Here is a 15,552-nt window from a genome sequence, read left to right as displayed (position 1 = left end):
GCAATAGTTATCAGCTTCTTCTAATTCAGGAGGAAAATGCAAACTAAACTACATAATAATTCACAATCTTTAATTCGGGGTATAACATGGCATAAAATAACACTACAATCCAACACTCACCACCAGCTAATTTCTTTTTGAAATGGGGATTTTTTTTTTTTAGCGCTTTAAGATAATTTGTCTCCCTGCCAATAACAATGATGAAAATTGATAGCTAAAACCAGACTGGTTATACAAACAGCTGCAGGTGATGAGTTGAAATCTGTGAACCTCAATGTGACCCACATAGTGCTGGTTGGAGTAACAAGTGTGCTTTAATGCAACTACCACCCAGCTGCAGTCATGGTAAGCTGACACACTGAGAGGCAGACTTCTAGATCAATGCAGCAAAGATTAAAAAAAAAGAGTTTTCTGGTCATTTGCACTTCAAAAAAAAGAGGAACCACTGCATCAGCAAGCATACTGCTAGATTGACATCATCTCACGCATATGGTTGCTCATGAAGTGGTGTTTCACACATATCACAACACGTTATAAATTTGAATCTACCCAGAACATCGAAGTAACATTTTCAGTCTGAGCTGGGACAGCTTGAATTTCTCAGTATTACACTCTGTGCTGTTGTTAAAATGATCCAAGTGGAAAGATCCAAAGAAAGACTGTCTGCAATCTGCTGTGGCTTTTCGAGCAAGTCTTGCTAATAAATTTATTTCCATTGTGATAGTTTTATTTTATTCTGGGTTTATGCTCTTATAATTTGTTTTATAAACTGAAACTACATCTAGGCCCTTCTGTTTCTCTCTGCCTGTCTAGCTTTTGATTAGGCAAATGACTTGATTAGCCTGTTGCGTAAATGAGGCAATCAGCATCAACCACAGTCAATCAAAAGCGTGCGTGTCACATGACAGCTCCTTGTAATTTGGCTCTGGACCCCTTCCACCAATCACTTTCCCCCAGATAAACACTGGAATGCTGTTCATAATCCATCTCCTGGTGTTCATAACAAACAAGGGTGTCATTCTTCATCAGGAGGACGCTGTGCATTATTTAGGATCTGGCAGGCTTTGTTTATGGCTTACTGAAGGATGTATATTTGCCACAGTATTTGAACAAATTTAGATGCCCAGGTCAAATAAAGTAAAAAAAAGGTTGTGAAGTGTCAGATAATCTCACATTGGGGGGTTTCATACAGCGAGGCAGGACCTGATATTCAGAATGTGTATTAGCATGTGTTAAGAGTGCTAATTGTATCAGGCCAGACACCTTGCTGCTCTGACCACAGACTAACAAGCATCCGATGCTTAACACCACAGGTATCCCACGATTCACTGGGCTCCCATCTGCTCTACACAGCAAAGCATCTATGCACTGTGCTCTCACATGTGAAACACAGGTACATAAAGAAACACAGCACATGCACATCACATCCTGTTAATAGCACAATGATGTAATCAGAGATAACAAGACACACTGATCCTTCTTGAACTTATGAAAGCAATCACAGCCAATGCTGTTTCTCAAAATGGGAAAATGAATACTGAATCCAACCATCATAACGGTGAGGGGAGGGGAGCTCAGCAAACCTGTGTGATCTGTGCATCATTGCACTGGCAATGTTCACCTGTACGCTTAATGCCACCTGGAGGTGCAAAGAGCGCGATTAGCATCGCTCCAGAAATAGAGCCAATCAGATATCTCCCCCTCAGACCCCTCTTTGCCTCTGGAGGTGCGTGTATGTCATGATTAACTCTGCAGGCAGATAGAAAAACAGCATGTTTTCATGAAAGCTGAAATTTTCCAGACGTCACTTCAAAAGTTAACTTACATGAAAGCCAGCGGCTACAGCCAGAGGCTGTAAGGTGGTTACATTTCTGAGATTAGTGTTTTGTAGCTTGTTCGTCTGTAATTCAGTCAACTGTAAACAGGATTCAAACATAGAGCAATTTTACTTTTCTAAGCTTAGTGTTAGAAATATTACAGCAAGCTGCACGCAGGGTTAAATAACACTTACACAGGGAGATGCTGCAGTTTGTTTTACAGTAAGATACCATCTGTTAGCTGAAAGCTCTTTGCATAATGAGGTCAAAATCTTACAATTTTACTCTTTACTCTTTCGTAAGGATTTAGTGATAGTTGGGAGGAAAAAGGAGGCCAGTAACAGATGTCCACCTCTACCTGTTGGAAAAAGACTTGTTGTTTTTGTTGCTGAGAGTAGTTTTATTCCATGTGCAGCTCTGCAACAACCTGCAGTGCTTTCCGTAACAGATCACAACTAAGCTCTGATTTTGGTGTCTAAGTGTACCTGTGTGCAGTCCAGGACAGAGCACAGGAGTCTGTGCTCAGTTGCTTAATTGAAGGGGTGTTGGTTCAATTCCAAGTTCAAAGTGTACCAAAGTATTCTTGGACAGGATACTGATACTGATGGCAGGAAAGCACAGGGCATAGTGCTGCCCTGCTGGGTGTGTGTGTGTGTATACATGAACACATAGCAAACACCTTAACACTGCTTGTAAAGCTTCAAGTAAAAGGTGCTGTGGCTTTCCTGCGAGCCTGCAGAGGACAACTGCAGAAAGCACATGGTGCATACTGCTGGGATGACCTGAAGTCAACTTTACCTGTCTGAGCCGACACGTTAAGTGTTCTGTTCATTTGAAAGCGTCCAACTTTACCAAAACCCCCTAAAAACAAAAAAACAAACATTTTCTAACCTCAGGTCTGAGTTACTAAGTAAACTTCATTGTCAGACAGTGAGCACGAGGGTCCGTGCAGGCATCTCTGTGCCTGTTTTTGTGGACACGTGGACACGTCCTTGGACAAATTACATTACAATACACTGACTGCAACAGGATTTACTGCTTAGCTGTCATGTTTCCAGCTTTGTGAACTAGCTTCTATTGCTGCAGGTGTCATTTAGACAAAGGTGCAACTAAAGCTTCAAAAAACATACAAAATACCAGTTTTCAACCTTTTTACTCATGTTCTTATTCTTGAGGTGTAAAATTGCTGTGCAATAAAATCCAAACCCAACAGATCATCCGGATGTTAGGTAGATGAGTAGGTGGAAATATGAAATGTTTCAGTTTCAACTGCTGTGAAGATTTAGTGAGTGTGAAAGTCGGCTTTCAATAATCTCACAGTATTAACGCAACCTCTCTGTGGAGTTTAATTTTCACTGGTGTAACTTTTAAACCTTCCTGTGTGGCTTCAATCCAGTTTAAGAGCTTTTGAAGCAAGCTCACACTTTTTACATTAAGATGTTATCAAAAGCCTTTTTGAAGTGTTTCTCTCTACGCTCAAGAGATTTTAAATGTGCATGCGTTTGTTAGTAGCCCCCCTCTTCAGTGTCTTTATTAACTAACTGTGAACAAAGCCCTGAAGCACAGATAAACCTTTTTACGTCTGCAGGGCAGTCCAAACCAGTCATCATCTGACAGGAAGGTGATGTGTCACACATGCAGCACAGTCACAATGAGGTTTGGATATTATACACTTATCGCTAAAGTCAACAAACTTGATAAGGTAAGTAGAAAGGGTGTGTTTGCATTTGTGTGTGTGCACAAAGAAAACGGCCAAATTATTTACCTCAAGCCGAGACATTGATGCTGGTTAAACGTTGCAACAGCCAAACAGTAGCTGGAAGGAAGAAAGAAACAATAGAGAAGAGGTGTTAAAGTGACACTCATCAAACTTGTTATTACATTCAACATAAATCCAAGTTGATCATTAAACTAACTAGTAGCACATTAATAAAAAAAGAGATTTAAAGTATAAAAGCATAAAAAAAGTATTATTGAACTTCACACGACTCATTAAGACCACCTGGCATTACCACATACTGATGATCGGTGAGCATGCCAGAGGCATCAAAAGGCCTAATGAGCCTTTCTATCGAGCCAGAAAAGAGCATGATAAAGCACTTTTATTACTTTGATGTGCTGTTTTTTTGTATTATTATTCTTGACTCTCTCTCTCGCAGAGTGTTCAGCCCATGTGGGTTCCAAGGATGCTGCGAGAATAATAAAACCTAGCACAATAAACAGAAAATATTGCACAAACAACAGCAGGGACAAAATGTGCCGTCTCCCCTTCAAAGGCAAATCAAATTAGCAGATGTGGACATTCCTCAGCGCCTCATATAAACTATGATAAATCAAAAAATTGGCAATGGGCTGGGGTGAAGTTTCTAACTGACTCAAAGTGCTTCTCAATATCTCATATTCAGGAATAAATGTTTAGACTCAACACATAAACTTATGGGTGGAATTCAGGCCGACAAATGTTATTTTATTACTGCCAGTTACGCAGTTAAGAGAACGCACTGTGTATTTACAGATGTTTTTCAATTAAATGACTCTCCTGTACTTTTTAAGCCACTGATTCTTTTCCTTTTTTCATGCACTGTGCAGGAGACGACAAAGAGCTTATGTGTTTTTTTACCTGTAAGATTAAATAGTACATCTAGCAAGTGACATGGGCCTAATCAGCTTTGAAACCACATAAACAGACACCATTGCCCTACTCTTGTGTTTTATTGTTGATGTTGAGATAGGGACAGGAGGAAACAGTGCTGCAATCACGTCAGATGGCATATCAGGCAGATGAGCACTTTAAACTTCGCTTAAAACTTGTAATGATCCAAAACTGCTGCTGAATTTACTTTGTGAAAACACCTCCAGCCATGCGCTTTAATTTTCTGAGGACATACACAACCAGCTACATTAACTCAGGCGGCCTTAAAGTAAAGAGGTAATAGAAAATAAATACATGATTTAAAAAAAAGCTAACATTAATTTGGTGTTGGGATTCAGTGTTTTTTTTTGTGTGTGTGTGACTCCCAGCACCTCAAACTGAACTAAACTCTAGTTAATGGCTAAAGTTAAGATACTTTGGCTTTTACTTTTCTACTGTGGTACACACTCACCAGTCACTTTATTAGGTACACTGGCTCATCTGCTTGTTCATGCAAACACCCAATCAACCAATCACAGGCTAAGAACTCAGAAGTTTGAACCAAGCATCAGACTGCTTTGAGCTAATAGGAAGGCAACAGGAACTTAAATAATCACTTGTTGCAACCGAGGCATGGAAACGAGCATCTCTGAATGCTAAAGCAGCAGAAGACCACACCAGCTGACTGAAGGTTGGGAAATGTTGTCTCCTCTGATTAGTCTCGATTTCTGGTGTGATGTACAGATTGCAGGATCGACATTTGGCGTAAACAAAATATAAGCATGGATCCATCCTCCTTGTGTCAAATGTTCAGGTTGATAGGGATCTGTAAAGAGGGAAAGTTTTTGGTACACTTTGGACTTCTTGAGCACTGTTTAAACTTGGCAGCCTACATGGGTATTGTTGCTGTCCATCTCTTTATGACAGTGTAACCATCGTCTAATAGCTGCTTTCAGCTGGATAACACACCGTGTCACAAAGCTCAGACTATCTGAAACTGGTTTATTGAACGTGATGATAAGTTCACTGTACTGAAATGGCCTCCACAGTCACAAGAACTCATTCCAACAGAGCACCTTTGGGATGCGGTGGAACAGGAGATTCACATCATGGATTTGCAGCTGGCAAATCAGCAGCACAACTCCCTGAAGAACGTATTTGGCACCTTGATGAATCTATGCAGGGGGTCTGTTTTTGACTACTAAGAAGGTTGTGGTCAGTATTGGCCCAGTATAGTGGCTAGTGAGTGTAGGTCAAGTTTCCGAAGCCCCGAGTCTTTACACTCCCCATAACTTAGCACCGCATAAATGGCATTCACTCTCTGGAGCCTCTTTCAAACCTCCAGTTTGTAGTGCAGTCTGGGCGTTAAAGATGAAATCAGAAATCTCCTGATTAAACTCTGCTCCTCCATCACTGTAAAATTATCTCTTCCTGAGCCCATAAGACGGATAAGTGTTCCTCGTAATGTGTAAAATTGGTAAAATCATCACCTCAGCAGAGGATCCTGCTGCCTTTTCAAAGTCGCACGCTGCACAAGCCATCTCGTCCTCGAGCAGCATTTGACTGGATTAGACTTCATCGGATTATTACTCTTTGCCGCTCGGCTTTGCCATTACGCCTGTCAGTTACAAGCTGCAGTAGCTCAGGGGGACAAGATGTAGAGAGCTGGACAGGAAAACTGTGCTTCAAGCATCAGTTTGAGTTGTTGTAATTCCTGCTGTTAGTCGGTTTGAGAGAAAGAATATCATGGATTATTAAACTTCCCTCCGGGCCATAATAGAAAATTCAATCTACCGCTCGGCTTCATGTTTGTCCAGACAATATGTGTAGAAACTGTCAGTACCAATGTTTAGTAGCACCTAGCTTCCTAAAAAGTGGGGCTGGCACACGCGGACACCCAGGATCTAATAACAACACTTTTTCCCCCTGATGTCAGAACCAATCAATACCAAAGATTTTGAATATTTCCTTCCTCTGTGTTGCTAACTCTGCCCATCAGTCTAACTTTTGTCCTATTTTCTGCTGACTGTAAGATCCAGAAAGTGCAGGTCTACATATAATTTAAACACTGTGTTTCACGAACATGGACTGGCTTTCATCAAAGAGCTTCACATGTTTATCTATATATTGTAGTATTGCACCACACACACACACACACACACACACACACACACACACACACACACACACACACACACACACACACACACACACACACACACACACACACACACACACACACATATATATATTACTCTTTTGAGTTGAACTAAGTAAATGTGTGTTGCTACCCTATTTGCCCTGAACATTGTCATTTTTTATTTTAAGTGTTATAAAGTAAAAATTGACTCATTGCCTTTGCTGAGTATGACAGTAAATTCTGGTTTATCTCTGCAGGTAAATGTGACTAATTTATGATTAAACTGGAGCCACAACTATTGTTTCTTCTGTGCTCTTTGTTTCACTGACACCAGAGTTTTCTCTGTTTCAAGTTTGTACATTTCCGTTTCAGTTTGCCACATAACTGAAAACCTTCCTGTGCTGATTTCATAGAATTATAAAACTGATCAGTGCACATGTGCACTACAATTCTGGCTTAAAGACTATGTATTTGCAAATTTTAGCCTTGCCAAACTTTAAGCATGCATTGCAATTTTTGTTTTCTTGTACTTTTCCAGCCTCTTGCATGCCCACATTTGGGAAGTCAGTCTGAGCTGCTTTTCAGATTGTTTCAGATTATTTCTATGATTTTCCCCCAAACTGACAATCTAACATTGGTACTCACTTCACACTGTAACTGGCCAGGTGTGTGTAGGTGAGAGGCGACTGAGATTGAGCTCAATCTTCTTGCGGCTCATTTTAGGTGACTATTCCTGCAGCATTTCAGATGAACACAGTGCAACATTTTCTTAACAGCGTGTTTAACTGGGGTCACAGTGGGAATAGAGCTTACACTGGCTGATAGGAACACTGGGGCTGATTCACACCCACATACTCACATCACAAGGGAACCTAGCATGCACGTCATTGGACTGCTACAGGTTGCTGGAGAAAGCTCACATGAACAAAGGGAGACTGTGAAGACACTATGGCTCAAACCCAGAACCCAACAACTGCTCCGTTAAGCAACACACTTACTTCACACATTTACTAAACTTCAGTACGAGCTCTTTGCACCTTAGAGTCTTGTCACATTTTGCACCCCACCCAACAATTTCTTTTGCATTCTAATATCTGAAGTAGTTAGTACATACTCCTATTGTGTGCATTTATATTAATATTTACATAGAGATGTATAGATTACATATGCACTGAAAATTTAGTATATTCTATATTCTATTTCTGTACCACAGAAATTCCTGATTTGTGTACAAACTTGCCAATAAAAATGATTCTGATTATTTTTATGTTACTTTTAGATTTCTATATCCAAGATGGTCTACTTTTACCAGGGGTGGAGGAAAAAAAAGTCGAGACAACATACTTTTCAAATATTGTGTGTGGTGAGCCTGGTTCTGCTGGAAGTTTCTTCCCATTAAAGGGAGTTTTTTCTCCCCACTGTCGCCAAAGTGCTTGCTCATAGGGGGTCATATGATTGTTGGGTTTTTCACTCTATGTATTATTGTAGGGTCTACCTTACAATATAAAGCACCTTGAGGCGACTGTTGCTGCGATTTGGAGCTGTATAAATAAAATAAATTGAATTGAATTGAAAATATTGTATTGATGCAGGGACGCCAAATGTTGTTACTTTATTACAGTTTTTCTCAGTCGCTTTGGTGCGTTTCTCAGATCAGAATTGAAATTCTCATAACTATTAGTTCAACCTCCACAACACTCAGTCATTTGGGCACATCATAGTAGCAATTTCTCCTCTCTCTGAACAAACTGCAAATGATTTTGGACATGAATCAGTTGCTTCCATACATTTCCCTGCTGCTTTCTGACATTTCCATTTGCTTATGTCATGTCAGTCAAAAGTAATCATACCTATGGATGCTGAATAGTCGTTCCCAATAAAACTAATAGTCATACATCCATTGCTTAAGTCATCACACACAAAATTGTTGAATTAGTTATCACATGCCAAATATTGGCCATCTGTCAAGCAAATCCTATACCTTTCTGTATCATTTTTCCTGGAAATGTCTCCAAAATTGAACAACTGATCTCAGGTGAATTACAGCTGTCACTCATGAGGAGGCTCTACCAAATTGGTGATTTTATGTTTACATGTATTCTACAGTGCACAAGTGACTGTAGCATATTTTTCTTTTGCACAATTCTGTAGGATTACAAACACTTCTACACAATGGAAATGTGAAACGTACGTATTCAGTGTCTCAGTTACTCCCATGACTCCCATAACATCTACAGTGACTTTACTGCACATTTCAGATGGCTGTACAGGTAGGCCATAGTGCTGTCGTCAGCATTTTCAGGTGTCACCAATTGTTTTTGCAATGGGAAACACTGAAATTATAAACTGTCATAGTGGAAACATGACAATGCCATTTGACATAAAGATGGTGTCAAGACTTTTCATTTTGATGGCACTGACAGTTTCGTTGACATGGATACTTGCTTTTGAGGTATGGATAATCAATTCTGTGCATGTGACGTGCTTTTGCAGGCTATCCACTAGGTTTTGCAGTTTGCACTAATTGTTTTGGGAAATGCACTAACTGCTGTGCAAATGTTAATGGTGTTCTAAGAAACGCACCAAAGCGACTGAGAAAAACTGTAAATAAATGAAAGTACTCTGGGAATAGTACTCATCTCATGCATAATGTTAGCGGAGCAGACTTACATTAAACTGACTCAATTGAAAAACCATCCATCCAACACTGGACACACTTAGCTTGACAGAGCTGCCAAGCTAATGGCTCAGTCACGCTCGTAAAAATAGGACAGCACCCTCCCTGCAGCTATAAACTCTATCTTATATCAACATTTATGGCAGGTTTTAGTGACAGTGTTGGTACTCTTGACAAGCTCAACAACAATTTTGCAAGAACAAAAGGAAAATGACTAAATTGAGATAACTTTATCTTATTGGATCAAACCAACAGAGACAATGGATGGATGGATGGATGGATGGATAGTTAGTTAGTTAGTTAGTTAGTCACGGCTGCCGAGGCGAGCCGTGTGGAGTTGGAAAAAGGACCGAAGAGCAAGCAGTGTATGAAAAGATTAGTGGAGTTTATTTACAAGGTGTCAGTGGCAGGAACAGAAAACGAATAATGAGACAAACTAACGGAAACCTAAACTGGGAAAACTAAAGAGCAACTAGAAATCCACAGGACACGGGGTGAAAGGCAGAGAGACGCAGACTGACGGAGGATACAAAAACGCAGAGAGACACAGCTGAATGCAGAAAAGCACGGACTTACATGGAGTAATACAGACAAACCGGCAACAGGCAGGAGAACACACAGGGCTTAAATACACACACCAGTAATCAGGGGATAAGAGACAGGAGGGCAACACAGCTGGGAGAAATCAGAGCTGACGGGACAGGGGAAATGTAAACTGAACACACTCACATCAGACATGAACCTTCAGAATAAAACAGGAAATTAACAGACAGAGAACCAGACAGGACACTGAACTTGACAGGCAGACTCATGAGCAGACACAATAACACCATGGACAGACAGAGGGAACACAGAGAAGTGGGAGCAGGCAGGCAAAGAACAGAAACCTAACAAATGGCAAAATAACAACAGAATACACACTCGGAATGAACAAAAGCATAAGGAAACACAAAACACTGAGTCCTCAGACTCAGGACCATGACATAGATAGATAGATAGATAGATAGATAGATAGATAGATAGATAGATAGATAGATAGATAGATAGATAGATAGATAGTGTTATTGCAATACTGCAATACTCTGCATACTGCAAAAAGTAAAAAAAATTGGGACTAAAGTACTGTGACAATATTGTGTCATGGGGTGCCTTTAATTTTTCCATCATCTCCCATTGCAGCTATTCAAGACACATGCCAACTTCCCATTTCCAGCAATGTCAGACAAAATGCTCCACCAGCGTGTTCCTTTTTAGCCCAACCTGGACCTTTGCTTCAGTGAACAGCTCTCCTGTCCACAAGGCGCTGTCCTTTCTTTCCTCAGATGTGTATGCACCTTTAGCAATCCTATAAAACATGCATACACATCTGAGGTTTCTGAGCCAGAGACGTGGAATTAGTTATTAGACTGAGCAGCATTACAAAGGCAGCCGTGCTTACGTGCACACTCTGATAGATGAAAGTGATGGGAATGTACAGAATGAGAAAAACTAACTGTGCTCAGCATATTAATCATTAATCTGAACAGGAAACTCTTCTAAGACACACATGTACTATCAGAGTTTGTGGGTTTTGCACAGACAATAGTATGATAGTTTCACTTTAAACTCAATTAAAAAGGTGAAAGTGCATGATGTCTAAAGTTTCAGTGATGCTGGCTTTTCTGTTTGTTAGACAGGAGTAATTCTGTGAAGTGTGTTGTGTGTAAAGCTACAAGTAATAAAGCAGCAGGTATGACTGTTAACAAAAACACAAAATGTAGGTGTATTCAGTTTAGCGGTTTATGAGAAAGCACAACTACACTGATGTGAGTGAAACTCAGACCTATCCCTATCTGTTCTGATACATCCATTATTTTCTACTTATCCACAGTCATGCTGCAGGGAAATCCAGAGATCTCTCTCCCCACCACACCTTCCACTTCCCCCCGAGGGAGGCCAGATGAGAAATATAACCACTACAAAGCATTCTGGTTCTACCCCAGGGTCTCTTCTCAGAGTGCCAGGAACACCTCCAAAAACAGGCAACCAGGAATCATCCCATCCAGATGCCGGAAAAAGCTCAACTTAGAAAGCCGGAATGAAATGGAGCTGGTTGACCATGCCTGGAGCCAGGCCTCTCTCCCAGAAAGACACCACCCACAGGGGCAGGCACTGGGGTCATTAGCAACATGAGCAAGGCAGTAGGGGTCTGGGCATGTGGACTAGTTCTGGGGATGTGATCTTCGTTTTGATGTACACCAGAACTTGTTTATGGGCCTTTTTCACACATCACACTAAGAAAGGTTGAATCCCATTTAACCGCATCAGTTTTAGGGTGCTGATATGACCGAAGCCACCTTGTTACTGAATAAAACATAGCCACTATTACCAGAAATAAGATGGCCCGATCAAACTGAGCTGCGTAGTCCATGTAGCACACCTCATTACCCTCAAACAATAGACCAAACACGACTTCTCAATTTGAGCTGCAAATTTTCCCTGTGACGTGTGCGCCCGCTAAATCCACCCCTTCGTCATCCCTGCATCCACCTGCTGTATCTGAGGGTATTTTTTACACCATCATAACCACAAATATGATAGATGAGGAAAGTGTGGAGATCCAGTTAAAATTTCTATAGAGGGGAAGCCATCATCCAGAGATAGCACAACACAATAAAGTGAGCGTGTGCGTGTCGTTAGGGCACATCTCAAGGTTTAAAAGGCAGCAGTTTGCAATGAAAATGCATCTTGGAAGAGATCGTTAAATGCCCCCCCCCCCCCCCCCCCCCCCCAACCCCACCTCCAATGTATAGATTCCTATACAGTCAATATATTTTTTTAATTGCACCGATGATTCAACCAAGAGCGCTGCAGAGGTGCCTCTGTGTGAGTCATGAAGTCCTACCTACTGGAAAAAGGAAAATGAATGGGAGTTTTATGCTCAGAATAGCTGCTTCCACTTTACAACTGCATGACAAATGAAGATGTGTGCTGTGAAAAAGGCCTGCTATTGAGAACCATTGAAGATAGATGCTGTGACAGAAGGATTCTCATCTCAAGTTGTAACACCAAGTGGATCTTTCCAAATTTTTTAATCTTTGGAGAGCTCACTGTGATGCTGCAGTCTTTATTTGCTTTTGCCTATAAGGTAAAAAGGACCTTCTTGAGACCTGAAAACCCTCTGTCCTTTGAAGCGCACCCCAACAGGAGGGTTTTTCTTCTTCTTTTTTTGATGTTCTGGTTTCAAGATGCTTTTTGGTAGAGTGCAGAAACAATTCTTCAAAGGTCTGTCTATTTGTGGCAATCTGTCGCTTCTTGAAATAATGTCAGGTGGCTTTTTTACTTGACAGGAGATGACTTTCAGCTCAGAGGATGATGGGTTTCTCAGGCACAAATCTCTTGTGAATCCTTACTTGGGAACACCCTGACCCCAAGTAAGGTGTAAGCTACCAACTTTCTAAAAAGCAGGGCTCCCTGACAAAACTACTTAATAGAACCACGAATAGCATTTTAGTTATGTGTGCAATTGTCTGCAATGGCTATTTAGAATGTGTGCTGGAAGATGGGTCTGTTTATAAGCATAGCTGGCAGAATATCAGAGCCCTAATGACTATTTAATAAGTGCTTCATTAAATGCAGGCGTGGCTGAAAAGTGATTCCAGACCTTTGCATCGGTGCACTCCACTGAGTTGATGGTCCAGGATTGCCACATAAAATTGGACCGAAACCACACATGGCTAACCCAATGGAAGCTGGGTGACGGCCGACGATTACCCGTCACTCTTTTTGTCAAACTGTGGGGTTTGGCCAAGGAGTAAGGTGATCATCTTTCTCTGCAAACATCAGTTAGACTGGAAGCGACGCCACACTTAAGGTAGAAGTGCAACAAGTTGCAACTTCTGTCTGCTATCAGGCAAAGTGAGCATAACAAGATCGAGTGTTACGCTTTTTACCCAGTGCAATCATGCATAAAAATATTGCGCACATTTCTCCGTTCGCTTAAGTAAACCCAGCATCAACAGCTCTCATTTTACACTACTTTGCGACCCAGCCTTGCAAAAGATCGCACGTTGCACGTTAGTTGAACTCCCCACTCTTGTACAGCACAGCATGTAATGATTAACTATAAGAGCGGCGGCACCTTCTTATACATCCTCCAATCTTGCTACCATAAAGTGAACACCCAAGGCGTCTTCTGATGCTGGTATTTGTGGTGACGCACAGCAGATAGCAGACAGGCTTCTTTCAATCTAGGCTGATAAGACTTAGAAAAAGTCTGCGCAACAATCATGCATGACTTACAAACGGCGCTATATCCCAAATCAAGTGGTTGATCTAAAATGATTGAAAAATGACGCAAATAGATCCTCGCAATAAATGCGACATAGGTCAGAATCAAGTCATGACCGACGTAATTTGTAAGAATAGTAATTACATGAAAGAAACGCTGCTGATAAAATTAAGACTGTAAATTAGTCAGATGTCAGTAAATGGCACGGTGACTTTTTCTCTCTCCAAAGCCTCCCCTTCTTCTTCTCACCATTGTCAATTCTAATAAAGTGACAAGACAAATCTCATTTTTCTGTCAAACAGAGTGAGTCATACAGTTTCAGGCACAAGCTTTGTGATTCTGCTCAGATGAGGAGAGCAGGACGCAGGAGGATTAGCAGTGTGGCAGGCTGCCATCTAATGGATGCAGAGAGAACGGTCTCCCTCGGGTGGCTGTGCCTCCAGTCGTACAGCCCCCTAACTTTAGGGTCCGTGATTCAGGAGTCCTTAGGCAAGACGCTGAACTCCAAGCTGCTCTGGATGACTCCAGGTGGCACGGATCATTCTGCATTTTCTTCCTTGTTTATCTTTGTTTCTCAAACTGATGACACTGCAGGATTTCAAAAGTTTCCCATGGCAAAAAAACGGGTCTGACCGAACAAGAAGAAAACTGCAGAATTATGTAACCCGTTTGTGTGAATGAAAGCTCTGGGACAGAGAAAAACTCTCTCACATGTCACACTGGGGAGACCTTATCACTCCTGTTAATGGGTTGATGGAGGGAGGCTGAGAGAATCACTGCTGACCCACCAAAAACTCACCCCATCTCAAACATTCTCACAGAAATGGGGAAAAATGGAAGCGCACACGCCTTTATTATTAAAAATCGGTTTTGTAAAGGTAGAGCATTTGTTTTAGGGAGTTTAAAAGGGAAACATAAAACATACTCCAGTAGAGTTAAACCCGGGAAACATGAGTTTCTCTAAAAACTCAGATATTTAGAAAAGTAATTTCTGATCTGTCATTCCTAATCGGTAACAGCTGTATGTATCTGTATGAGCATTTTCTATAACAATAACCCCAGTCTGTTTCAGGAATGTAATTATATTAGTACTTACAGGAAGGCAAATGCTGCAAAGTGGTAAACAAAGTACAAGCAATACAGCAGAGAAATAACAAATCACCCACATTTGCAAGATCCAATTAGAAGCTTAAGGCAAAGACAAGTGTGCATGCTGAGACATGAAGATGTCGAGACCGCTTTCCTTGTAACTCGTGGCTTGGAAACTATGCGTTTGTTTGTGAGAAAACAAGTCAGAAAGAAAAGGGAGATAACGACAAGGTGATGATCAGGCGAGATAGTATTTCAGCTGTTGCTGTCAGTTTTTTGGGTGAAAGCAAGAGAGACAGAAAGAAGGAAAGGAAGATCTGTGTGAAAATGAGGAAGACGCTCTGAGTGTCTGTGCGGGGGTCACACAGAGAGAGTGAAGGAAGCAGATATGGAGGAAGGAAGGAGATAGAAGTAGAAGGAGGGAACATTCCTTGTGGCTTTGCTGGGGAAGATGAATTATTCAGAAAGTTTAACGCACACAGTTGAAACTACCCCTCGAACTGCTTAATAAATCCTGCCGTTCAAAGTATTATTGACATGTAATAGAGCAGAACTATACCACTACAACAGAATCTTGTCATGATTACAAGGAAGAACATCCATGGAAACATTTATGGAGTAGACGGTTTTTTATGTTTGATTTTGTTTGTTTGCTTTTTTTTACACAATGACTATTATTAGAAGTAGGTGAGTGTGTTATATATGATCAGATATGACGTTACTTTCTTTATGATCGCTCTGAAATCAATGCTGAGTATCTGGGCAGGGTTCTGATCGCCACCGCAAGAGTGTGAAAAGGAAACTGGTGCTCTTCTAAATGTCCTCTCTCATGAGAAAACTGTCAGCGCTGAAGTCTTTAACGTCGGGTTACTCCGTTAAAAAGCTGTTTAGGAGTTACCCATCTGAGCGCATCTGAGGTGCAGGTAC

The 15,552-nt window shown here is 41.1% G+C and overlaps 1 protein-coding gene across 1 annotated transcript in view; it reads right to left on the bottom strand.

Annotated features, from left to right (window-relative positions):
* Positions 1-3,756, bottom strand: part of LOC147313519 (3',5'-cyclic-AMP phosphodiesterase 4C-like) — a 94,135-nt gene extending 90,379 nt beyond the window's left edge. Inside the window, exon 1 of the mRNA XM_086263128.1 lies at positions 3,583-3,756. Coding sequence (XP_086119254.1) covers positions 3,583-3,597 — 15 coding nt within the window. The 5' untranslated portion in view covers positions 3,598-3,756. The remainder of the gene's footprint in view (positions 1-3,582) is intronic.
* Positions 3,757-15,552: the final 11,796 nt, after the last annotated feature.

Source organism: Aulonocara sp. 'chitande type north' Nkhata Bay, linkage group LG15, assembly GCF_057382095.1.
Source record: "Aulonocara sp. 'chitande type north' Nkhata Bay isolate Kocher_YH1m ecotype deep benthic linkage group LG15, A_spYH_male_GT1.1, whole genome shotgun sequence".
Classification (NCBI taxonomy): Eukaryota; Metazoa; Chordata; class Actinopteri; order Cichliformes; family Cichlidae; genus Aulonocara; species Aulonocara sp. 'chitande type north' Nkhata Bay.
The sequence above is the reverse complement of the archived record's forward strand: the minus strand, read 5'-3'. Positions and strand labels throughout refer to the sequence as shown.